The sequence below is a fragment of the Archocentrus centrarchus genome, chromosome 16 (genome assembly GCF_007364275.1).
Source record: "Archocentrus centrarchus isolate MPI-CPG fArcCen1 chromosome 16, fArcCen1, whole genome shotgun sequence".
NCBI classification, from domain to species: domain Eukaryota; kingdom Metazoa; phylum Chordata; class Actinopteri; order Cichliformes; family Cichlidae; genus Archocentrus; species Archocentrus centrarchus.
Window position 1 is genome coordinate 294,657 of NC_044361.1, and position 26,538 is coordinate 321,194.

At 46.3% G+C, this 26,538-nt stretch overlaps 1 protein-coding gene across 1 annotated transcript; it reads right to left on the reverse strand.

The window, feature by feature from the left end:
- Positions 1-35: 35 nt before the first annotated feature.
- On the reverse strand, positions 36-25,483 carry iqgap3 (IQ motif containing GTPase activating protein 3). The gene is made up of 38 exons (XM_030749233.1): positions 25,254-25,483; positions 24,543-24,630; positions 24,311-24,467; positions 24,114-24,191; positions 23,955-24,031; positions 23,811-23,878; positions 23,549-23,662; positions 23,278-23,456; positions 23,114-23,195; positions 22,871-23,034; positions 22,710-22,797; positions 22,463-22,626; positions 19,064-19,224; positions 18,867-18,982; positions 18,455-18,618; positions 18,184-18,274; positions 15,659-15,826; positions 15,329-15,471; positions 15,033-15,203; positions 14,863-14,946; positions 14,664-14,735; positions 14,382-14,451; positions 14,089-14,297; positions 13,860-14,012; positions 7,823-7,986; positions 7,521-7,745; positions 6,760-6,900; positions 6,596-6,680; positions 5,311-5,543; positions 5,002-5,134; positions 4,798-4,900; positions 4,570-4,711; positions 4,278-4,365; positions 3,978-4,190; positions 3,373-3,533; positions 1,032-1,157; positions 848-956; positions 36-771 (listed from the first exon to the last, which is right to left on the reverse strand). Exons 1-38 carry the CDS (start codon positions 25,279-25,281, stop codon positions 658-660), a joined length of 4,926 nt encoding a protein of 1,641 aa, XP_030605093.1. The 5' UTR covers positions 25,282-25,483; the 3' UTR covers positions 36-657.
- Between the last annotated feature and the right edge of the window lie 1,055 nt (positions 25,484-26,538).

The following is a 26,538-nucleotide window of genomic DNA, read 5'->3' on the forward strand; positions in this document are numbered from 1 at the left end:
CAGGCTAGTCCAAGAAGCTCAGAAACCTCAAAGACTGAAACGTTCACATTTATTTATTAAATGTTTCAGCAAGAAAGAAGAAGAACATGACAGGAAATATTTACAGGTATTCATCAGCTGTTATTGATCAGTGAGAACTCAATGCAGCTAAAAATTTCAAATTCAGTGGCCAATAAAAACCAGCCCAGGTTGGCCAAAGCCCCGCCCACTGAGTTAACTACAGACTCCTGAAAGAGCCAAAACTTCAAAATAAAAGTCAGGTTAGTGTTTGAATTCTTTGGCACACAAAGATAGGACTAAAGTGATGTGTTACTCCTCTAAATGAGACTCGTGTTGACTTTCAGAATGACATACAAAGAGACAAAGGTAAGATGCTTTACTCTGCACCACATCCAAATACTGAAGTGAAATAATAAAACAGGCTTAAAGCTTTTTAGAGAGCAGAGATAGAAGGGAGAGAGATGCCACACTCTGTTTATAAACATGAAAATATCAAAGATACATTTATAAAAGAAGAAATCACTCTGTTTAAACCTCACTAATATAAAAGCATGAGATCCAGGCAGAGTGCTCACTCTGTTATATAGTCTGATACACAGATAGGAGAATATTGACACTGTGACACAGAGATGGGTGAGAGTCAGAGTGCCACTTGCTTCATTTCTTGAAGAACTTCTTGTTGAGAAGGAAGATGAGCAAATTCACATTGACTTTGGCCTTACTGAACATCTTCATCACAGCCACACCCTCATACTGCAGCTGCAGCAGGTCCTAAAACAAACACACACAGTTTAAACTTGTATCATCTGGCCTGGTACGGTTTGGTCTGGGCTGGTCTGGGCTGTACCTGGTATTTGAGAAGGAACTCCTCCATCTCCACTCCGAGAAATCGAGCTTTTACTTTGAAACTCCCCCTCTCAGGTCCAGGAACGATGTCAAACATGACGTTCTTAAACCTGAAAACAGAGAAATCGTGAACACGTGCCCTCGCTGCATTGCCTCTGTCGTAGGTATGTGTGTTCTGTGCTCACTGTGTGGCCGGCAGGTCTTCGATCTCCAGCAGAACTCCCTTCTCGTGTAGCCGGGCAGCGCTGTAACTCAGAGCAGGACGCTTGTTCTTCCCTTTGCTGTCTGCTGCCTTCTTATTGGTCGATTTGCTGCAAGACAAACCAATCAGTGATGAGACCTTTTCATTGTCTCAGACGACTTTTCACAACCCCTGTGACAGGTGTGTTTGGCAGTAACACACTGTGTAAAGCCTCCTTCCTGTTTCAGGAGCTGGAGGTGGATATTGGTGATCAGCTGATGGCAGATCAGCTCAGGACTCTTCAGTGTCCCTGTAACGCCTGATTGGAGCAGGTTACCTTTAAATGTCGGCTTCTGGTCACGACTTTGTGGACTTGTTTGTTTGGTTTCTGTAGTGCTTATGTTGTACTTCATGTAACAAATTTTTGTTTGGACCACCTCAAAAATGAGATGTTACAGCTCACAAGGTTCATTCAGACACCGCAAATGTAGTGTAGCGCCTGGCCTACACACGCCAACTGTGATGTCACCAGAGCCCCGCCCCATTTATCACTACAACACTAAATGCTTGGTAGCACCACACAGAACACCTCCAACATCAGCGCTGCTGTAGGAGGGGAAACAGAATCAGAGTCTGTGTGAGCTGTAATGTGATGTCACTCAGAGTCTCCTGATGTAAGCGACCTCCGAACAGGAAGTGACTTTCTCGTTACCTCGGTAACCCACCCATCAAAGTTCAATCATCGTTATCCTCTGCTCTCATTGGTGGTCACTTCATTTGCTCACCTCCAAGTTGGGAAGATAACTCGGGACCCGCCTACTTTGGGTTGCCAGCAGTTATTTTGCCTGTCAGACTTTTCTGTGGTCTCCAGTCACCGTAATGCTGCTAGTCACTTCCTGTGTTGACGCCCCTTTATACCTGGCTCTTGCTTGCTTGGTAGACTGCGAGGCTGGCGATGTCTGGCGCAGTGTGTTCACTCATTTCCAGCTTGAGGTGTGTTGTTCAGGCAGCTATGCTAGCGCACAGTACGGGCGCTCTCAATGCGCACGCGCTGCAGCCTATAAAAGCATAAAGTAGTGAACGCGTGGAGCCGAGGCGTTTGTTTTTATTTTTCCTAATTAGCATACTCAATGTCAGCTCGCACATCGTTAACACGGCAATTAAGATATTATCGTAGACGATATATATCGCACGCCCCTAATCAGGATATCGCTTGACTCCGTTTTCGGAGATGTGCGTTCTCGCTGCTCTAACAGCAGCTGTCCGCTCACCGGGCGGTTGAGGCTCGTTATACCCGGGTAGAAACAGATATAATTCACTCAGATGATCTCGAACAGCTGATGTTTGGTTTATTTCAGTGTTTCATTTGAGTTCTTATATAGCGCTTTTCTACTCTGAGCACTCAAAGCGCTTATACAACATGTTTACATTTACCCCATTCATACAAGCACTTCCATGATTAACTAAGTTAAGTGCTTTTATTATTTAACATTCACTCCATCCTTTGCGTCGGAAAGCAACTTGAGGTTCAGTATCTTGCCCGCAACAAGGATACTTTGGCATGCAGCCTGGAGCAGCCAGGAATTGAACAGTCGACCTTCCTATCAGTAGGTGACCTGCTCTGCCTCCTACAGCCACCCCCCATTTGTTCCTGAACAAATCGGTTTGGTTAAGATGAAAGTTAAGCTTCATAATTGGATAGTTTGTCTTTCTGGAGAGCTGTCAGTATAGTTGGAAATGAATCATTGGCTCATCGCTTTTCCTGATGTGCTGCATGTGTATTAACAGCTTATTTCAAATTAAAGCTGATATTAAAAATATTTACTCAGGGAGGAAAGTGAGAGGCTTTTCACAGAACAAACATCTGTTGATGCTGTTCATGAGGTCGTGAAGACTGATGCCAGCCTGCTCCAGAAATGATCAAATTATACGTTTTTAATATTTATTCAACTCTATTCTAAACGCCATCTGTCTGCAAGTGGTGGGAGTCTCATGGAATTAAAATAACTAACATCTGACCTGTTTTGTCCGTCAGCAGCATGAGCTGAGTACACATGTATAATATTTTTATTCTGAGAGATGGTTTTAATAGCCGAGCATTTTGCGAGAGTGCTTAAAAAATACTTTATGTGTATTGTGGGCAGCTTCCACTGGAAATGGTCATCACAGTAAATTTAAGCTGGAAGCCGGTAGAAACATTAGAGCTGAGCTGTGATGTCATCAAGTACGCCAGCGTTCCAATTGTAAAGTGATCGTGCTGCATCCTCCCGTACTCGACAAGTACTGAAGTACGTACTTGACCCCACTTGAGTATTGAGGAATGGCCGAGACCTGGGTGCCCATACCTGACGATGAGGTTGTCCAGACAGGAAGTGATGTAATGCCTGTAGTAGTCCACCTGCTCACTGTGGAAGCTGCTCTTGGCCTGAAGGCTGCTGAGAGTCTGACGGAGCTTCTGAAGCTCCGCCCCACGGCGCTGGCGGTGGAGACGTTGCTGACGGATGTCCTGGCAGGGAAATGTTGAATGTGCCATTACATCACCGTCAGAGACATTTTAAACAGCGTACAGTAGGAAAAGCATGAAAACAATGAAACCAGGCCAGGAGGTTCTGATTAGAAGGTCATGAAACATGCCAAAGTTTCCCTCCATGGAAAGTTAGACTGCAGTCGGCTCACTGTTGGATTCTGGGAGAGGCGAGGCTGAGATGGTTTGGACGTGCAGAGGAGGGAGAGTGGATATGTTGGACAAAGGATGATGAAGATGGAGCTGCCAGGGAGGAGGAAAAGAGGAAGACCTCAGAGGAGGTTTGTGTAGTGAAGGAGGACATGCAGAGGGCTGGTGTGAAAGAGGAGGATGCTGGGTCAGGGTGAGATGGAGGCAGATGATCCACTGTGATGACCCCTGAAAGAGCAGCTGAAAGAAGGAGGTTTAATGAAGCCGTGCTGTTACCTTGGCGATCATCTGCAGGATCTGATTCTCGCTCTGTGGCGGTTTCAGGATGCCGAGTCCCTCCAGACGATGAAGACTCCTCAGGATCTTTCTCTTCTTCTCCTCCAGGCTCAGGTTGCCATTGGCGACCAGTGATTGGTTTCTTTTCAGCTTCTCAGGAGTCCGAGCGTCCTGCTGGGCGCGGCGCTGCATCAGCCAGTTGTGACACACTTCCTGTTTGGAGATTAGATGACATCATCGAGACTGAAACAGCTGCCAGTCACTGACCAATGAGAAGCAGCCTGTTAGTGAGAGTTTTACCTGGTCACGTGATGGTGTTGTTCTCAGGATGTCACTCAGAGAGTCACCTGACTGCGTCCTGATGACGTCGATGATCAGCTGTTTAGTGCTGAAAACCAAAATATTTATTTTTAAATATTCTTACATGTTTTTATAAACAGGAAATCAAAGAAGGCTCTAATGTCTCCAATCGGAGCTCCTAAACATTACTGTGGAACACCTGGAAGAAACTGGTTACTTCTTTAATGTGCACTGACAGGTAGCACTAAATTTGACACACAGGTGACGCTAACTGGCTTAGAGGCAGGGCTACCTGAGCAGAAGTCCTCTGGCATCTGGTTTCTCGGAGTCGTCGAAGATGTCAAACTTGTTGGTGAGGGTCAGAGAAACTTCCATCTTGCTGCTCTGAGAGCTGCCGGAGTCTGATCCTGGATCAGCTGCTGACGAAGATTCTCCTGAAGGACAGAAAACACTCAGACTCAGACTGGCTCAGACCTGCAGGGACAGGATCTGGGCTGAGCAGCAGTGGGCTTCGCTGTACCGATGAGCTCCTGCAGGCTGGGAACTGGTCCGAGGTCCTTCAGTATCAGTCTGAGGGGGTCTGAGGGGTCCGGACACAAAACCTCCTGATGCTCCAGCAGAAGCTGCAGAGAGACAGTGAGAGGTTCATAGGTTTCTGTAGACCACGTACAGGTATGTGTGCAGGAAAAAGGTGAAGGTACAGGTGGAGATGACGCTTCCTGACCTTGTGCGTGTTAAGCAACTCGCTCACAGAGATGTAGATGATGGGTTTGTTGACGATCAGAAGCTCTGAGTACTCGTCCATGCTGAATCTGTCCTCTGGTTCAGGAACATCACAAACGGACAGCAGAAACCTCCTGACAGACACACAACACCAACACCGTCAGGAGAACCTCCACCTCCTCTTCACACCAGGAGACACCGGTTTGGTATGAAGGGTTCAGAAACCTTCTCTGACTCCTCTGAAGTTATTAGCTCCAGCTTGATTCCTCTCTTTAAAAGCAGAGCGCTACAGAGGTCACATAAGACCCACCTGAACTTGCTGTGGGTCTGGCTGATGTACTGGTTCAGGGCTCTGATGTGGTACCCATCTCCGTGGAAGTGCTTGTTGGCAGCGGCGTGCTGCAGCATGCGGGCGATGGAGCCCAGGATATGGCGCTGCTCGGGCTGCAGGGTGGAGCTGGCTGAACGATCCACCACGTCGAAGCCATCCGGAGCCACGATGGCCGGGTTCATGTAGCGGTAGTAGACCAGGTTACCAACGATCTGCAGGGAGCAAGGCAATCTCAGGGTTAGAGGTTCAATTCCTGAGGTCAGAGTCACATGGTTCAGACTCATGTTTGAGACCCGTTGCTGTACAAACGTCGAACCTCACTTTAGGTTAAACAGACGTTAAACTGCAGAGAGAAAGCAGATGGACAGTTTTTAAATCTGATGAGAAAGAAGGAAATTGCGCAGCGAGACGGTGAGAAATCGATGGTAAACATGGAGCTTCCTGTTCTCAGGAAACACTGATGGTCAGTCTTCAGCCATTACAACTAACATTTACTTCATAACAGGTAAAAAATTTAAATAATCACGTTTACAGAGGAGCCATTTGATTCTGCTGATTCAGTGCCTCAGCATGTTGGACTGCCCCACATTAGAGAGATTGTTTCACAGCACACCGCCCCACCTGTTCTCCATCTGACGGTTCATACCACCAAAGCCCTCCAAGTACAGATGTCCACAGACAGACCATCTGCTCAAAATGTGTGCTTTAACTTTCAGCTTTATGGTCATTCCATCTCAGTTCAGCAGTTTAACAAAAGCCTTCCCACCTGACCATCTCAGATTTACCTGAAAAAATCCAAGTTAAAGATCCACTTCTTAAAGGGAAGATCTGAGACTGTCAGGTGGGGATGTATTTGATATGGAATGACACTTTATACACTTCCTCACAGGCCTGTTTTCTGCAGTCATATCAGGTTATTCCAGCCCTCATCTTCATCAGTCTGACTGCAGGTCACATTAATGACCTGCAGACTGATGAAGACAGAAACTCAGACAGAAGCTCCACCTGCTGATCAGCATCTCCTCAGGAAGTCCAGCCTCACCTCGTAAACACAAGTCTGCATAGGATTACAAAGAACCTGTAAACAGGGAACTAGAACATTCCTGCTTCTGTTTGTCCAAATTCTGCTGACCAATCACATTCGAGCAGACTTTGATTTCAAGGAAGTAAACTGTCACTGTGAGGAACATGTTCCAAAATTAACAGGAACAACTTAAGGTCCTCCCTGCTGGGTGGAGGTCAGCGTTCCCTTAAACTTCTTTACCTTGTAGAGCTCGTCCTCGCTGGCTTCAGGAAACTTCACCTTCAGAGTATCTCTGAGCACCTTGGCTGTGTAACGCAGACCATAACTACAACAACACAGACAATCGGTCAACAAAGAAAACTTTAACAGGTAATGTGATATGCGGCCGGCAGGTGGAGACGTACGGGAGCTTGTGGAGGTTGGCTGTGATGGCTTTGAAGACTCGGTCTGTCAAGTTCTTCAGGTTGATGATGGCGATGTCGATGCGTCTCTGAACTTCAGCATGAGCCAGAGCATCTTCAGGGGAAACCTCATAGGGCAGCACGCTGGACGAGTACAGGTGAGACACAGGTGAGTTTCAGATGAAAGTGTACCGAAGGGATCCTCAAATCCAGGCCTCGAGGGCCGGTGTCCTGCAACTTTTAGATGCGTCTCTGCCTCAACCCACTTAAGTCAGATACAAAAGTCATTAGCAGGACTCTGGAGAACTTGACTGCATCCTGAGGAGGTAATTCAGAGGGGTGGCTGTAGCTCAGTAGGTAGAGCAGGTCACCTACTGATCAGAAGGTCAGCGGTTCGATTCCTGGCTACTCCAGGTTACATGCCAATGTATCCTTGGGCAAGATACTTAACCCCAAGTTGCTCTCCGACCGTCCTGTCGGAGTATGAATGTCTGTGAATGATAGTTAATTAAAAAGCACTTAGCTTAGCAAACATGGAAGTGCTTGTATGAATGGGAGTGCATGGGTGAATGTAAACATGTTGTAATAGCGCTTTGAGTGCTCATACTGAGTAGAAAAGCGCTATATAAGAGCCAGTCCATTTACCATTTGATTCACGTGTGTTGGATCAGGGACACATCTAAAACCTGCAGGACACCGGAGGCCTGGATTTGAGGATACCTGGTGTACCGTTTCAGCTTGAAGTTGCTAGGTTGTGCTCAGACCTCTTGTGTCCAGTCTGGGTCTCAGTCTGGTTGATCCAGGTCTTGTAGACATCCACCGGGTCGGTCCTGATGCTGAGGGTCCGGTCCAGGAGGACGTCCTGGAGAGCCGGACCCAGCGACTCACGCAGGGCGTTCTGACCGCGAGCGTGGCGGTAGAAGTTCACCAGCATCTTGATGACAGTGGGGTTTCCTGTGATAACATCCCGAGGCTGCTCCACCTTTAGCCTGACATCACACACACACGCAGGTAAAAAGTGACATCACATTACAGCTCACAGACAGGTATGGTGCATCATCATTACCTGATCTCGTATCGCAGTGCCTCAGTGAAGAGCTGCAGCAGCAGAAATGCCTCACGTCGGTCAGAGCCATAGTTAAAAAGACTGAACACCAACATCTCCATGAAGGAGGTGGAGCGACTCTGAGGCATCAGAGAGATCAGCTGAGCCAGGTACAGAGGCTGAGTCTAACACACAGACACACACACACACACGTTATAACTCACCTGCAGCAGGTAAAACACAAATCTGTCTGAACCAATATTTAATTTGTAGTTACTGAATATCACCACCAGATGGACCCTCTATTTGCTGAGTTAGAGGGTGGAGTCATCCAAGGTGTGACCAAATTCAGGGGCTGCATCCTTCGAAGGCCAATTATGTCAGGGCGAGGAAACGAAAGCTGACCAAATTTTAAAGGCTCCTCTAAATGCATCCTCCTTTTCCCCAGATTCAAAGGACACACTGGGGGTGTCCTTTGTGGCCTACCCTCCAGTTCAGTTTTATTTAACCTTAATGTCTCACTGCTGTCAGTATGTTTGGAAATGAATCATTCACTCATCTTTATATCTGGATGTGCCACTGACGATGCTGCAGTTCCATCCATCCATCCTCTTCCGCTTATCCAGGGCCAGGTCGTGGAGGCAGCAGCCTAAGCAGAAAAGCCCAGACCTCCCTCTCCCCAGCCACCTCCTCCAGCTTGTCCGGGGGGACCCCAAGGTGTTACCAGGCCAATGGAGAGATATAATCTCCAGCATGTCCTGGGTCTGCCCCAGGACCTCCTCTTGGTAGGACATGCCGGGAACACCTTCCTCCCTTCTCCCATCACTCATGAACAATCAGGGTTCTAGCCAGAAATTTTTTTTCAGCCCGGCAACCCCCCCCCCCCCCCCCCCCCCCCCCAATGCTAACCGCTAAAAGCTGCTACCACTTGTTATTTGAGTGAAGAGGCCTACATATGCAACCAGAAAGCACATCTAAAGCCTAATAAGTCTTTGCAAACCTGTAGTTACATTTCTCGAGGTGCATGTCATTTTTCTTGAAGGCCTTTCACAGCTCCACTAGTGCTGAAAACTAATGTTTGACTATGGCTGTCTGAATAGAAGTGGGGCTGCAACTATCGATTATTTTAGTATTCTGTTGATTATTCCAAGTAAACATTTTAATGTACCGTATTTTCCGGAGTATAAGTCGCACTTTTTTTCATAGTTTGGCTGGGGGTGCGACCTATACTCCGGAGCGACGTATATGTGACATTTATAACACATGAACCAAAATCCTCCAGCCACTTGACATCTCCGTGAACTGCAGCTTTAAGGCAGTCTTGCGTAACCTGTGGGCGCAGTGGATGATGGATGGAGAGCACAGCTTAACGGCAACTGGGAGAATGCGCCACCCAACTTTCCTGGAAGTCATTGGATGGATCAAGAAAACATGGGCTTCAGTGACAAACCATCCTGTTGGGATTCAGAAAGGCTGGAATAATTGGAACTGCAGCTGACGACGAGTCTGACTAACGCGACACAGAAGAGGAAGCGGCGCTTCGTCTACGGAGTGTACGGAGTTGTTTAGAAGTGACACCGAGGATGAAGAATTCAATGGATTGATGGTTTGGTTAACTTGTTAGTATGTTCTTTATGCTATGGTTATCTGAATAACTTAATGTTACGTTAACATACCGAACACGTGTTCGTTGTGCGTCATGTAGCTGAATGTGTTACGTTAGCATAACGTAGGTGTAACCGTGTTCGTCCTGTTCTTTAATCCATTATTATTTTAAATTGCCGTTCAAGATGGAATTTCTGCTCTGGGTCTCAGATTCTATCAACCCCCCCCCCCCCCCCTCCCCCCAAAAAAGTGCGACTTATAGTCCAGTGCGACCTATATATGTTTTTTTCTTCTTTATTATGCATTTTTGGCTGGTGCGACCTATACTCCGGAGCGACGTATAGTCCGAAAAATACGGTACTGCAGTTTTTCTCTGTCACATGTGTCAGACTCAAGGCCCACAGGCCACATCCGGCCTGTGATCTAATTTTATGAGGCCAGCGAGATGATTTCATATAGCTACTATTAACAGCCCATGGGTAAATGGTGTAAATACTACAACTCCCACAATGCACTGCAACAGCTGCCAGCAGGCCAAGAACTGAGCGCTGACCGGTTTTCTGTGTTGCTGATTGATCAATGATCAGCGGATAAAAACATCGGTCAGCATGTTTTACAGTGACATTTAAGCTACGTGACCCCCAAAAGTGACCAAACGAAAAGTGGAAAACAGGGATTTTTCCAAACAGGTGGGAGGCAGAGGACCTAAACGTTGACATCGGAGGTAAACCATCTGTCTCTTTTCCTCACTTGCGTTGCAGGGAAAAGAGCGGATTGGTGGGACAGATACGGGAGAAGATGAAGAGGAGACCTGCACAGGTGAGCTGACAGTGCGTCACTGCGTCACACAGCAGGAAACGCTGTGCAGCAAAGTCCTGAAGACAGAACATTCATTTCATTTCAAACCTTTTTTTAACCAGGAAGAAAAACACATTGAGATTAAAATCTCTTTTTCAAGTGTGTCCTGGGTATGACAAATATTCACAGAAAACAGCCATACAGGTCAAAAGGATAAATAAATAAGAAGTCTAAGAAACCTAAAAAATGTCATTAAAAATTAAACAAAACATCTACAGCTCATTGCAGTCATTGGCAATTTATGTAAAAGTGCCTTAAACTCACGTATTGAGACCAGGTCCTTAAGTTTGCGGTCTTTTTGATAAGCACCGTAACAGACTTTTACAGTGTTTATTCCTCTCATCAAGGACAACAGCTCCTGTGAATATGAAAACATTTGCTCTTTATTTGCCAAAGTTACACGGAGGAATATAATATTTCAGCCTTTTGAAATATTATGTTCCCACTCCATAACACGGGAACAAATTAATTTAGCAGCAAATCTTTTACAGTGTCGTTTTACCGAGAAATCAATCAGAAGCGCCGTGAAGACTGTCGGATACGCCTATCTGGCTGCAGTGCACGCTGCCGACACAGGGGGAACAGATTTTCACAGGGGAACAGAATTGCGCACAAGGCAGGTTATCATTTCGATTTCTGTAGCCACAAAATGCATAACCGTAGGTAGATCAAACGTGCACAATGTCAACTGTCCGTGCTCTGCGGTAGATTGTAAATTGCAGTGAAATAATACAGGTGCAAGCAGCAATCTAGTGATCCGCGGGGCGGGCCCCTGTTTGCTAAGTGCAGTGACAGCAGAGCTCCAAAATTGAAGCGGTGAAATCCTCAGCCCGGCGCCAGGGTGTCTCAGCAATGCGCAGCTAGAACCCTGCGAACATATGAAACAAACCAATAAACCTTTTTACTGTTTGTAAACAATGATGACGTAGGTAGCGATGCGTGCATTTTGGAAACCGAAATATGGTGGAGTTCAATAGCGTTTCAATCTACGAGAAGGGATTATCAACAAAGGTCATGAAAACTACCTGCAAAAATTAACTTGACCACCGGCAACAGACTCCCTGATTCCTGTGGTACGTTAACAAGTGGCCCAGTATCCGTGGGCGGATAAATACGTGTATTTGGTGGAGAAACCCAGCGTATACACCGGAGAGAGGTTGCAGCGCATAGAAGTCACCGGATGCTTACAATTATTATTACAATTGTTTGCGGCCGTGTACCGAACACCAAATATCAGGACACAGACTCTGAGTTTTGTGTCTTGAAGGCAGAAGTTCTTCCAAGTCAAAGACAAGGAAACAGGAGCGCTGTGTATGAGGCTCGGGTCATTGTAAACAAGTCAGAGAACTCGGTATAACCAGAGTAGATAAATAACTTTAACTGATATAAAATGGGCACTTCAAAGGCGAGCATTTCTGATCGTGTCCTCAGTCCAATTTTTTATCAATACATTTGATAGCTTGACGCCTCCGTTTTCTCTTAAACGGCCATGATCCCGTGGGATTCGGTACAACTTCAGTCCACTTTTGGTAGAGTAGAAATTCTGACAGCCAAACACGCAACAGCAGACATTTTGATGCTGATATCGCTTTTAAATCACTTTTAAAAGCTGCTCAGTCTCCTCGTTCTTACTGATTTGAGTAGCAGTTCACTTCTGTTGCCAAAATGTGCGTGCATCCTTTGATGATGTAGGCTGTAAAAGGGTCTATATAAGCACGCACTGGCATATACATATACACATACACAGATGTGTGCACCCAAAATCACAGCTGTTCAGTGACAGACTGCTCCTTCCCAAGTGTAGGACTAACTTGGGAAGGTGTGTGTGTGTGTGTGTGTGTGTGTGTGTGTATGTGTGTGCAGTAGCCTGAGCACAACACAACACAAAGAAATAGTGGAAAATGTGCAACAACAAGATTATCTGCTATACATTTTATACCTATCTTTCTACCTTGTTGTCTGTTTTATTATTTATTCATTAGGGCTGCAACGATTCATCGACGTAATCGATGACGTCGACTACAAAAATTTGTCGACGTAGAATTTCATCGTTGAAGTGTCGTACTTTTAAACCCATCCATCTATTTTGTTCCGCTTATCGTGTGATTTTGTAATTGCAATACACTACAGAAAGATATGGGGGCAGTATTGCCTCCATTGTCTGCCAGCAACAACAATACCAATGAAGAAGAAAGTAACAGAACAGCGTAGCTAGTGGAACAGAGAGGAGGGTGGAGAAAATGAAAGAAAATGGAGACAGACTGTCAAAGGTGTGGGAGCATTTCACAGAAAACCAAAATAAAGCTGAATGCAGACTGAGCAGAGCTTTCCTTCCACGGCAGCATCACTGCAGTGCTGAGCGTTTGAAACGCTGGCACCCTGGAGCTGTGACATCAGCCTTGGATGGGTACTTTAGTGCGTCGCTGATACCTGTGTTAATGTTTGTACAGTAATGTTTCTGTTAGTTTACCTGTCGGAAACAAGCTCTCATGGATAATGTTTGCTAAGCACCACCATTTCAGTTATGTTAGCTAACGAGTGAAGGACAATAGGAGCAGCTACCCTGGCTCCTATTTTTTTTCTTCATATTAATATCAGCATTCATTCTGAATAATAAACCTCTGTATGAACTGAATCATCTGTAAACTTTTCAGCTGTTTTGGACGGAAAAAACTTTTTGATTAAATTTGAAGCCTTATTTGAACTTTTGGACAGAGGCCATTTTTATTCATTTGCACATTATATTTTCATTTAAAAATAAAAATTGCATTTACTTTAATATGCATTTTTTATTTGATATTTATTGTGATGGTCACATTAATGTTTAAAATACATTTGATTAGTTTCAAACTTGTATTTTTATGGGTCATTATTTTAATTTTGAGAAGAGAACAAGGTGATGTTAACAGGTGAGTTAAGATTGAAATAATCGTTGACTAATCGACTAATCGATAACAAAAATGACAGATTATTCGACTACCAAAATAATCTTTTGTTGCAGCCCTATTATTCATGCTTATTTGTTTGTGACTTCTGCTGTGTTTGTGTCCCTTATCTGTAAAAGGTGCTGCTGGAACTTTAATCTCCCTGACGGAATCGTCATAAAGGGATTAATATAGTTTAATCTAGTCTAATCTAATAAGTGCAAACAACATTCAGGACCCGTTCTCCGGACCGAAGGCGCAGGGAAGCAACCCTCTCGTCCGCCAGTGAAAACTCAGACGTACCGGCAGCAAGCATTGGGGATACGAGAATAACCACCCCAGCTAACTGCCTCTCACTGAAGGCAACTCCAGACGGGAACAGCCCCTCTCCAGGAGACTTGCTCCAGGACAGGATTAAATAAACCAAAAAATAAGTTTTAGCTCCATTTAACAGCTTCTTTCCCACAGCTTCCTGCTGCTAGGTGACAGGAGCTACATGGAGGTCAGGGTAGGAGAGGCTGGGCCGTCCTCTGAAGGATGCAGCCCCTGAATTTGGACACACCTACAGACATCATGTGTGAACAGTGTATGTGTTGCCATGGAGACCATCATATGGCCCATGTTGGGCTGTTCTCCGACCCCAGTACCACAGGTGTCAGGGTGTGTTTTACCTGTAGCAGGTAGAACAGGTGCTGGTAGGCCTCCAGTCTCTCCCTCCTCTCTCGACTCAGAGCCTTCAGGCCTTTAGTCCTCTCCACATCCATCATGTCCGACAGCTGCTCCTTGTTCTTCTTCGTCAGCTTCTTACAGTGAGACACCACTTCCTGTTCACAGATACAGCCTCGTTAATGCTAATAAGGACACACGAAATACAGCGTTTCTAGATGGGGGTGGTGGTACCTGCACTGTGGCACGGTTGCGGACCAGCAGCCCGATCTTCAGGTCCATCAGGTCCAGGTCGGCCTCCAGCTGTCGGTTGAAGCGAATGCTCCTCACTACCTCCTCCCTCAGACGCAGGAGTTCTGCCTCCTCTCTGATGTCACTATTACCCAGGTCAAGCAGGTGAAGAAACTTCCTGACCACAGACAGAGGGGGCGTGGCCGAGTGCACTAAAATGGGTTAGGGGGAGGGACTTATTTACAAGTTATCAATGGCATTGCAGTCCAACCAATCAGAGGCGGCAGTGAACTCACCGAGCATCCTGTACTGTTCACGGGCTCTGTTAGCTCTGAAGAAGGCCTGGATCCTTATGACAGCGCCCACCTGTGGACATGCACCATTACTATGGAAACAGCAGAGACTACTCTGATTGGCTGACGCTGTTGTACACAGTGTGACACCAAACTGTAGTTTGGATAGAAAAAGCTCAACATGTGGGCAGAGCCTCGAGTCAGTAACCACATACTGATATGCTGAGAGCTCACCTGAGCTCATGAGTTTATAAGTCATGTGAGCGTGACATCAGCAGGACTCACATTACGTCTGAAGAAACTCAGCCGAGCTCGATATCGTCTCCTTGCCAACCACATCCTCACAAATGCCTGGATCTGTTCACACACAGAGGAGGGCAATAATTCACCTGCTGATAATCTACAGGTGAGCTACACTAATCCATCTAATCTCAGTTCATTGCGTTTCTCCTGCAGTCACATGATTCTGGACAGCAGCCGTTACCTTGACGACAGCTCTCCAGTTTTTATATAGGAATTGCAGCCGCTGTCTGTACGCCCTCTGCTGGACAAACCTCCTCCAGTGAGACTGAACACAGAGCAGAAAACACCTGTAACACACCTGCAACACCTGTAGGTGATGAACCTCAGCTCTCTGCAGGGTCTCACACTCACCTGGATGATGATGATGGCGGGCGTCTGACTCATCAGGAAGTGACGTCGCGCTTCCAACTGCCATCTGACCAGGAAGCCTCGACACTGAGCCTGCAGGCGAACAATGAAAGCTTCGCTGTTCTGCCACAGCGCGCTGCGACTGTACGCCGCGGAAACACTGCTGACCACTTCCTGCAGGGAGACAAGTGACATCACCAGCTAATGGCCAATCACAGGGAGGGATGACACTTCCAAATGCAAAAATATGAGTACAGTTTCATGAAGACTTGAAGAGGTGACCCTCAGGTGTGTCTCACCTGTATGTCGTGGCGGTCCATGAACACGCTGTTGTGGACGAAGCCGGGGGGCTTCTCCCAGCTGCCCTCCAGTCTGTTCAGGTTGAAGTAATACAAGGACTCATCCTGCAGCCGGACTCGAACCCACGGACTGCGGTTATCTCCTGAACACACACGTGTAACAAATCACAAACACACACAGTAACTCAGTGCAACTTTGAGACAGCATCACCTGTGTGCATGTCACTTGTGTGTTGCTTCTGTGTGTTACCTGTGAGTTATGTAGATCACGTGAGTGTGTATCCTGTGAGCGAGTGTGTGACCTGTGTGTGTGCAGTGTGAGTGTGACACCTGTTAGTGTGCGGTGTGTCATCAGGGCACTCAGCTCTCTCTGATACTCTGCAGAACAATCAGGTAGAACTCCTTGAAGCTCCGCCTCCGGCAGAGACAGAACTCGCAGTGTCTGCTTCACCCTGTTCTCCTTCACGGCTTGATTCACCGCAGCAATGGACAGACACACTGACAGACACATGAGCAATCAATAATCAATACAGAGCCATGATCAATAATCAATATACTGGTACAGACACACTGACAGGAAGTTTTCCTTTCAGCTGTTTCTTCTTCTGACTCAGAGCGATGCTCACACCTGTCTCCATGCACACCTTCAGTGATGTCACAGTGCTGACAGCGAGCCCAGACTGTTTGGCAGGTAAATTGATGTTTCGCTCTCAGCTCCTCGTCTGATGCGAACAATGGCATCCTGGTTCCAGATGCTCTTATGAGGCCCAGTTCAGATCTGGTTATTCCTCCCAGCACCTCTACGTTGTCCCTTGTAGGACCTCTGAGCCCTCCTCTGGGGGTACTGTAACCTCTTTCCCACCAACACCTTAATTTGAACCGTTAGGGGCTCGACACACGGGGAGCGACGTCGCTCGCTCTTCATTCATTTCCTATGGAGCTTGTGCGATGAGGCGACAATCGCTTGCCCTCCTCCAGCTAAGCGACCAGCGCCATTCGTGCATGTGAAATTTCGAGCTCGTACACGTAGACGTGCACACGCGACGCGACACAACAACGTTGAAAAATGTTCTACTTTTGTCGCTGTCGCGTGGCACTAAACCAATCAGCGAGGGTTTCATTGACTGACCAATGAGCGGAGAGTATGCTACACGTTGCAGTCTGCAACCACTTTCAGCACGAAGGAAAGCATCGTTTTATCTGTGTTTGACTTTCCTACGTTATATGACACTTCACACAGTGATTATCGAGCTACACATAAAAGGCAGCCGTATGGGAACAAGACCAACGTTAAACAGACGCATAGATCTCATTGTACATCCTGTATAATGACAATAAAGGCATTCTATTCTATTCTATCGAGAGGACATTTGTGCTAATATAGGATGAACCCAAGGTTGTCTTTTTCTTTTGTAGAGGAGACTTAACAGCAAGATTTCTGTCAGTTCCAATAAAATCTTCGGACTCATCTTTATTGCCGTGTCTGACACGGACTGCTTTGAAAATGTCTAACCAATCACATTTCAGAATCAGAATCAGAATCAGAATCAGAAGGTTTTATTGCCATATGGGTGAACAGGTTCACAGCATTAGGAAATTGCTGCGGTACTTCGTGCTTACAGAAAAAAACAAATAAGTATAAAAACTATAAGACAATATACAAGTATACAAATTGCAAATATACAGAGATATTAGAGCTATAACTATAGCACAATATTACAAAATTACAAAATATACAGTGCAGAGACTAATTAAAAGATAAAAGAATGTAGACTATATTCCACTAATATGTACATCAGTGCAATCAGACAGGTGCATAGACATAGGGTCATCAGCGTTTGTGGAGGGTGGTGGTAACAGTCTTAGGGTAATTGTTCATGAGTCCAACAGCAGAGGGGAAGAAACTGTTCTTATGGCGGGAGGTTCTGGTCCGTATGGACCGTAGCCTCCTGCCTGAGGGGAGAGGGTCAAAAAGTCTGTGCCCAGGGTGAGAGTGGTCGGCTGTGATCCGACCTGCACGCCCCAGTGTCCTGGAGGTGTACAGGTCCAGGTGTACAGGTACAGGTACAGGTTCTTGGAGATGAGTGACATGAGAGCGCGATTCGCAATGCTGCCGCCGCTATCGCCTCCCGTGTGTTCGGTTTCACCCCAGTGGCAATGCGGCCCATTTGTCGCTGTCGTTTGTCGCTCCCCGTGTGTCGAGCCCATTAGGCAGGTTTTCCACCGTGGAAGCACTCGGTGCTAGGCCGAAAAACGGGTTCAACTCCGGCCCCGCAAACTAGTTGGTCTCGAACCACGAACGCGTGACCAAAGCGGCAGAAGGGCGTGACTCTGCCATCTCAACATCAAGTTTTCACGGCTGTGAATTAGGTTGGGCTCTAAGGCTGAACTTGCTGCTTTGTATCAGTTCATATCACAGATAAAAGGACACAAAGTGTGTACTTGTCGTCTTGCTCTAATCGCTGTCTGTGCTTCCCTCTGTGCTGCACACAGATGCTGCAGTAGTTTGGTTTGGACCGTAAACGTATTTGCAGCACGAGAAAGGGGAGCGTGTTCTCCCACATTTGTGCGCTTCGGCTTCTGTGTCCAGACGAGGACCCGCCCACGCTCATACGTAAAGGAGCAGTTCACAGAAACGCGGGCCCGTTTCACCGGTTCATTGAAATCGACACCAGCACCTCGGCAGTGGAAGAGTAGCATTTTAGGCTCAGACCTGGTTCTGATCTGGTTTCTGGGTGTCTGAGCTTCATCTACCTGCAGATTTCTGACTGGATTTTACTGGTTTATGACCACATGTTTAAAAACTACAGTCACCTGTGCAGGTAAACTGTGCTTGAAATAAATCTGTGACTCACACTTTAGAGCTTTCTGACTCTGCTGATTGGCTGTCCTCACAGCCTCCTGGATATCAGCCAACCACAGTTCGGCTCCCGGGTCTCTGGTCACCTGGTTGGACAGAAGAGGACATGTGACTGCATGTTTAAACCTCAAACACCTGTGTTCATCCTGCAGAGGGCCATGATCAATGTCAGACTAAAGTCAGTTTCAGACTGACTGTCGGAGTTCTGGTCGGAGTCTCAGATTACTTGTGCAGATGTGCTTCTGCAGTTACACCTGAGCAGTTACCTGAGCTTTGTGCTGCCTGGCTCTGCTCAGCAAGGTCAGGTACCTGCAGATGTTGGCAGGTAAAACCTCGTCCACACCACAAGAGGGCAGCAGCAGGGCAGAGAGCAGCCGCTGGAGGTCTCCAATCATCACAGCCTCGTTTATCAAGCCGACAGCCAGGAGCTCTGAGGGTCACAGAGGTCAGAGTTCACAGGGTGACCACCACAGGCTTAAACTGAGGGTTAATGAGTGCTGTTCATCCTGTGCCAAGCCATTTGGTTTTGTGTTGTCATTTGTAATCATTTCATATTGTGGTTCGCTGCTGGTCATCCTGTGTCAAACAGTTTGTGGTGTCGGCTCATGTGTGCTGTCGATTGCGTGGTGTTTATTGTGTGTTTGTTGTGTTGTTTGTAATTGTGTCATTGTATCGTACGCTGCTGCTCGTCCTGTGCCGACCCGTTCACAGAATTGATTCCTTCCTGCAGCTGATTCCAGGTGAGTAGGTCTCGGCCCACCTGCTGCTTCACGCCAACCAAAGACTCAAAGTACCTGCACAAAAGTGACATCATCATTAGTGACATAATCATCATCAGGTGTGTGACAGGCAGGTAAACAGGTAAGCAGTGGTACCTGTCGAGCAGAGCGGGGTCTACATCAGAAAGTGCTGCAGACGGACTGACCAATGAGGAGCTGAACTGCTGCAGGCGTCCTGCCTCCAGGGCCTGATTGATCAGCGCTACGGCTGACAGCATCTCCACAGCAACAAAGAGCTCCTCCAACAGCAGCTCCCCCTGGAGCAGATGACAGGAAGTGCATGCTAAAATCTCTAAGTAAAGAGCTGATTACTGCAGCTGCAGAGCTGCGACCTGCTGCTTCCTCATTGGCTGCCTTTGATTTAATGAGCATGACTCTGAGCAGCTCCAATTCTCACTCTGCACCTGTCCTTGAAATCGCAAAAAGGATACTTATTAGGCCTGGGCGATATATAGATTTTTAAAAAATAGATATATGTCTATACGTGATATAAGATGTGACAATATCGTTTATATCGATATAGTCTACGTTGCGTTACAATCATACTTGTCGCTCCACCAGTTCACCTTTCTCTTCTCCCAGTTTATCTCTGCACAGCATCACGCTGCCCCGCCTCTCTCCGCTTCACCCGTTAGTCAAGTCAAGATTCTTTATTTGTCTCCCTTGGGAGAAATTTATCTTTGTTTAAAAAGAAGAAGAACCAAGATAAATCTTGCAGGAAGCGACCGCATGGCAGTGTTCCCAACTTAGTGACTTTGTTGCTAGATTTAGCAGCTTTTCAGACCCCAGTGGCGACTTTTTTTCCCCCAAAAAGCGACTAGCGACAAATTTAGTGACTTTTTACAGTGAGGTCAGAGAGTTGTGGAAACCTGAAATTCTCCGCTGTGTGTACATACAGCCTTCGTACTGCATCCGTTCGTGCACTTGTCGTGGCATCACCCGGACCCCCAAAAGTCCCTGCCTGCAGGTAAGAGGGCACTGCCACACGCAGCAGAAGTTGGTTTGCACCGTAAATCACATGACCTTCATACCGGAAGTGGGTCTTTTTCGTGTGCTTGCAGACACCGTGGGCCCATTGCTGTGATACGTCAGCACATATGTCTATGGAATTACTGAGCTGGCTGTTCATGCAGTCTGTCACAGTACTGGATGTACAGGAGTACACACAGGAGGAAGTACTTTTCAGTGAAGTCTACTTCACTGCAGACTGGCTTTGTAAAGAATCAGTCAGCCTTTTGCTGTTTTTACTCTCCATCTTTTCTATTTACATTTTAATAGCACAGCTGTGAGTCTTTTTATAGAGAAAAAAAAAACATTAATTTATTTGAGGAGCATTATTATTTAAATGTGCCACTAGTTGATCTTTGAGCAATTTCTCATGTACATCTACAGCTGAATGTTAAAAATGTCTGTGACACCTGGGACATGTAGCTTTGACTCTGAAGGGCCTTTTTACCTCCGCCAAGGAGGTTATGTTTTCGGTCACGTTGGTTTGTTTGTCTGTTTGTTTGATTGTCAGCAGGATTACTCCAAAAGTTATCAACGGATTTCGATGAAATTTTATGGAGTGGTTGGAAATGACAAGAGGAAGAAGTGATTAAATTTTGGCGGTGATCCGGATCACGATCTGGATCCAGGAATTTTTTTAAGGATTCTTCACTATTGCGGGATAGGGGGTTATTGTTGTCTGGGAAAGATGAAAGATTATTTCACAGTATTTAGATACACGTATTACAGCGTCAGTGACCCTATGGCCTTGGCGGAGGTTTGCGCTCTCTGAATGCTTCTAGTTGTTTATACCTTTGGGAAGAAAAAATATTGAGATATATATCGTATATCGCCATTCAGCTAAAAAATATTGAGATATTACTTTTGGTCCATATCGCCCAGCCCTAATACATAAATAAAAATGCGGACTAACAGATTTGTTTACTTTCACCGCTGATGCTGTCGGATTTCTGAAGGTTTGATGGGAAGAAGTTTCCAGACTACGATTGGCTCCTTTTAATTTGATGCATTCACACAAACACGGGCAGGACTCTGCAGAGCTTTGATTCACGGCACCTTCATTCTTCTGTTTGCTGGGAATAAAATCCACCCAACCACAGGGTTCATACAGCAACAGTACATCACTATCCATCAAAGTGACCAATCACATTAGGCTTCGCCCAAAAGGTCAAATGTCACTTTCTTCAAAGAATTCAGCTCCGAGGGCGTAAAGCAGGGGTCATTAAGTACATCTGTCCACAGGCCAGATTTCTTCTCTGCAGACAGTGTGAGGGCCAGATGCCGTCAAAGTAAAATAAAATTAATACTGTATCCTAAGTAGTATATTATCTTTTCTTTAAAAGAGCTTATTTTTATGGTAAATTTCAGTCATTTAATTTCACAGGCAATGGTGAGGTGCTCCCCCCCCCCCCCCCAAAAAAAATGTAAATATAGTAATTTACCAACATTTTAATAAATAATAGTTTGCTTTGAGGCAAAAGCGGCAAACTCTTCAGTCTGTCCTCTTCCAAGTGTGAATGAAGGCAGAAGGCACAAATATTAGACTATGAGAAAAAGATTTCGACATAGATTCACATTCCCTGGTGTAAAGTTTCCTCACAGAGCTGAACCTGCAGCAGTGCACAGCAGACACACGTGTGCGCCGTGTTTCTTTGTATGCACGGCTGCTGAGTTCAACGCACGAGATTTGTTTAATTTACTCACGAGGAACGAACCCCTGCGCTCGTGGAACGACATTATTTGCAAGGATTATGTTTTCTCTCGCACGTGACTTTTGACCTAAATATAATTCTATACTCGTCTTATCCATAATTGGAATTTGCAGTTTTCAAGCCAACACTTATTAAAACGCCGACTCTGTCTTTGAGGGAGGGGCGGGGCCAAAAACAGACTGAGAGGTCACATGCAGATGTGCGGGCCAGGCAGCGAAATTTTCATTTTAGACTTTCAGACTCATTTTCTTTCTCCATCTCATAAGTGAACTATTCAATCAGAGAGTTATGTTTTATTTAAAAAAAAAAAAAAAAAAAAAAAACGTTACAGTTTCGAGCGCTATGTCCAAAATTCAAGCCCTTTTCAAACCTTGAAAGCACAATATTAAAATCCAAGCATTTTCAAGGATTTCCAGCTCCAGTACGAACACTGCATCCACCCACCAAGCTAAAAACTTGTAATAAAAATGCAAAGTTCAAGTAAATAGTGAAAACTGCAGGTGTCACATGTGGTCAAAGCTTTGACTCACCTGTTAGTGATAATGATGATGCTGATCAGAGAGGTTTCTGCTCCAGGCGGGTGTTTTTGGTTAAAAATGGATCTTTGATATTAAACATTTGCTTTCAGCATACGAGAGGATGAAACGCTGGAGGAGAAACGTTTTAGCCGCTGAAGCTTTGTGGAGATCAATTCGGTTTGTTTCTGAGGAAATGACAGCGCAAAGTCTAGTTTAAGCTCTCTGCCTCAGGTAACATTACCTGTGCAGCAGGTTACCTGTGCGGTCTGCCTCTGCAGCAGCTGCAGATCTCGGTGATAGAGTGTCGCAGCAGATGGAAACACTTCAGGCAGCTCAAGGTCAGAGGTCATCAGGCAGCTGACTGTGTGCCGGGGGTCATTTCCACGCAGCGCCACGTTAACGCTCTGTAGCGCTACATCCACTGAAACACACACACACACACACACTCAGGGGTGAGTCAGAGGTCAAAAAAGTGACCTCAGGTGGAAGCAGGAAGTGACGTACAGTTTCTGGCGCTCTGAGCTTCGTGGTTGGCGGTGGTGATGCCTTCCTGCAGCTCGTCACGCTCCAGAGGATCCACAGAGCCCTGATCCTAAGGTCAGAGGTCACAGAGAGGTTAGAGAGAGCAAGGGAGTGTGTGTGTATATATGAGACAGAGTGTTTACCAGCGCCTTCTGTTGGCGGTCTGCGTTCAGCTGGTCCAGGTACCAGGGCCCGTTATCAGTATGGAGGCCCCTGAGGGCCAAACATGGCAGCTGCAGAGCCAACAGCAGAGCGAGCTCGTCTGCGGCATCCAGAGCCTCGTCCACCTGCTCAACTGCTGCCCGCACTGACAAAAACAGTGACATCATCAGTAACATCATCAATAATACTATTAATGCCATCAGAATAGGGGGGCTCTCTCTCACCATTGACAGCATTGATGTAGTCCTGGATCTCCCTCTGAGTCAGATACTCCTCATACATGTCTTTGTCCTCTGCAGCTGCCCGCTGACACACACATGCACACACGTCAGCGGTCTCGTTATCTGATTGGACAAACATGCATCTCTTTAACTAGTCAGATTTTTACCCTGCTGGCAGCCCGTTCAGCCTTCCTCCTCCTCGCTTGTCGCAGCATCTCCTGGTAGATGCTCATCAGCGCCTCCTGCAGGTTAGTGAGGAGAGCAGCAGGGTTCCTCAGAGCCCCTGCCGTGACACTCAAATCTCCTCGGTCCACCGCCTCATTAATGGCTACCACCGCTGCGTGGACTGGTGGCAGATTACAGGGTCAGTACAGCCAATAGCCAATCAGAGTCTATTCCTACCTGCAGCTCTAAGAGCCAATCAGAATCTAGTCCTACCTGCAGCTTCATCCACTGACAGCTCATTGGCCAGGATTCCTCCAATTTTGTTGAAGGCGGGCATCTGGATCCCATATTTGTTGAGCTCCAGCTTCATGTTGTTGATCTCTTCCTCTGAACAGAGTCACAAGTCAGCAAAACTCACTGTGATTGATCCAAACATCTGAACCACCCCCCAGTTTATTAAACATCTAAAGCCAAATCCAAGCACTTTCCAAACCTTTCCAGCACCTTGTGGCTGTCTGTAATGTGCGGTGTTTACCTGTGAACTTTACTTTTCCGTACAGATCGTGAATCTGTGGAGCTAAACCAAGTCTGTACAGGTAGAGGCTGCAGAGAGACAGGTAAGCACAGGTGAGATAGCAGCATAGAGGACAGGCAACCAGACAAGTAAGATGAGATGTACCTGAGCGCATGGATGCAGTACACGGCTCTTGGCATGTTCTTCTTGTCATACACGTCGGTAGTTTCAGGATGGAAAATCTGAAAACAATGACAGGTGATCAGTCCAAAAATCAAAGCGATCAGCTAATCAATACTCTGATCAGTCGGTGTGTTCACGGACCGCCGGTAGGCCGAGCGCCGTCATGGCATCTCTCCAGTGATTGATGTTGTCAGTGTGACGGAACTGAAGACCGACAGCCTGCAGAGATTAACACATAGATACTTACTGAGCTGATCAGTAACCCTGCCTGCCTGGTTAGACTGGGCCGAACTGGGTCAAACTGGAATTAACTGTTTCTAACTGGTGTGCCATGTGACCTGGTATCGGAGCTGCTCCGGGTCATAGATCTTCTTCAGAGGGACCGCACTCGGAGCAAAGCGATGACCCAGTTTTGCAAGAATGACTCCGTTCCTCAGCGCCTCCTCCAGCTCAGTGGGAGCAGGAAGCTCCTCCCCCAGACATGCCTCCATCCACCTGAAGAGAAAGGAGAAAGGTTCTGTCAGCAGAGGTGAAGAAACACCTGACCTGCTCCTGCTCACTTTCACTGACCTCTTGGCCTCTTCCAGCCTGCAGAGGTACTGATAGGCCACATTCTGGATCCTCTGTTCATCCATCTGCTCAGCAGTCAGACGTTCATCTGCAATACAGCAGGAGACAACATCACTGCACACCTGTCTGTCTGACTGCACACCTGTCTGTGAGGCAGGTGGGCCTGACGAGGAGACCTGATGCTTAAAGTCACCTTTAGATTCAAACCTTGGAATTTAAGGATGGTGAGGAGTCCACTCACCTGCTGCCTATTAGAAGGAGATTTAACTTACACATTGTCATCTTTTGTCCTAACCTTAGGGTCCCAAGAGGGGGAGCCTAGCCCAGGTATCACAAGGGTGAGAGGCAGGTACACCTGGACAGGTCTCTATTCATCACATGTTTACACTCAGCTGCCTGCCACCCATCACCTTTCCCGTGACAGGTGACTCACCTGTGGTGGTTTTAAAGTTGTGGCTAATCGTTTGAACACCGAGCTGCTCTGAGGTCAGCTCCTTCAAGTAAACTCATGCACGAAGCTCTGATTCATCTCCACAGTCAAGAGCAGAGACATCCTCAAGACTTTCAGAGACACCAGCAGGGTATTCAGACACTGACCCGCGTTTATCCTGACATTTACCTGCATTTATCCTGACGTGTACCCGCAGTTATCCTGACATTTTTGTGGTATTTCTATCTACGGTTGTTACGGACTCTCAAACAGACACTCACAGCAGCCGTTCGCAGCTAAATCCGCCATCCTGTGTCGCCTCTCGGTGTCCCGGTGCTGTGGCGGGTCTCGGTGTCCCGGTCTGTCCTCTCAGCGCCTGAATATGTCCCAAAGTCTCCGTAAAAACTCGGAAAACCGCAGTGGAGCTCCAACTGTCTCCCGACTGTTTCCTGCTTGAAGTTTGAAAACTCCCGCCGCTCTCTGATTGGCCGAGCCGTTGGCCGCCTCTCCTATTGGCTAGGACCTTGTCGCGGTGGATTTTGGTCTATGGAGTTCGCTTTCGCAAAAAACTAAATTAAAAACATTTTCCCTCAAAACATTTACACGGTATAACTCACCTGGTGTGACGTAATAATCAAGACAGTTTACGTGCTGCGCCAGTTTTCACTGAGTACTTCCGCGTTACCATAGCCATACCATAGTCAACGTGCAGGAACTCAGCGAGGGTTAACAGACAGGTAACACATCTGCTTCAAATTGTTGATTTTAGACCGACAGGTGAGCAGTGGGGAGGAGGAGTTTCACCTGCAGGCTGTGAGTGTTTGTTACCAGCAGTGGATCAATAATATCAGCTATTATCTGCTGATTTAAACCTTTATAGACCAAAACAATCTTTAATCTAATATTTAAGATTGCATCAATTTAAAAATGCAAAACTATGAATATATGCTGCTTTATTATAGCTATAGGCATCTAACAGGAGCTAAGAAATTCAGATCTACATGCTACATGCTATGTAAACAAAGTAGTCACAATCTACGTTCCCAGAAACTTATTACCTTCATTGTTCCATCTGTTCGTACAGAGCTTGGAAAAAAGGCTTTCTCCTTTTCTGCTCCATCTTCAAGAACACACTACAGAAGGACCTGCAGCTCTCACCCACTGACTTTAAAATACTTGTAAGCGATTTTGTTACATCATCACTGGGACCCTGTTCTTGTTTTGTATGACTATGTAAACATTTGGCATTTTATTTACTATTTATTTTATTGTTGTAAATTTAGTATGTTTTGGAAACAGGTCTCTCTTGCAAATGAGACACTGAGTCTCAATGGGATTACCTGTATAAATAAAGGTTAAATAAATTAAAAGAAAAAAAAAACATCTGCAGCTGCAACATTAACCTAATGCACACGATTATGACCAATGACATCATTTATATGATTCTGAATAATAAGCATTTGTTTCAGGTACTTTAGCTGAATTTTTAACCTTTATAGACCCATTTACAACCTACGTCATCAAAAGATGCGCGCTTTTTGGCAACAGAAGTGAACTGCTACTCCA

Excerpts from the sequence above, each read along its gene's own strand:
- iqgap3 (XM_030749233.1), bottom strand. The coding sequence starts at position 25,281 with ATGGCGGATTTAGCTGCGAACGGCTGCT. Across the intron at positions 24,192-24,310 it reads CGGAGCAGCTCCGATACCAG|GCTGTCGGTCTTCAGTTCCG; the intron begins GTCACATGGCAC and ends TAATCTCTGCAG. Across the intron at positions 18,983-19,063 it reads GACCCCGCTCTGCTCGACAG|GTACTTTGAGTCTTTGGTTG; the intron begins GTACCACTGCTT and ends ACTTTTGTGCAG.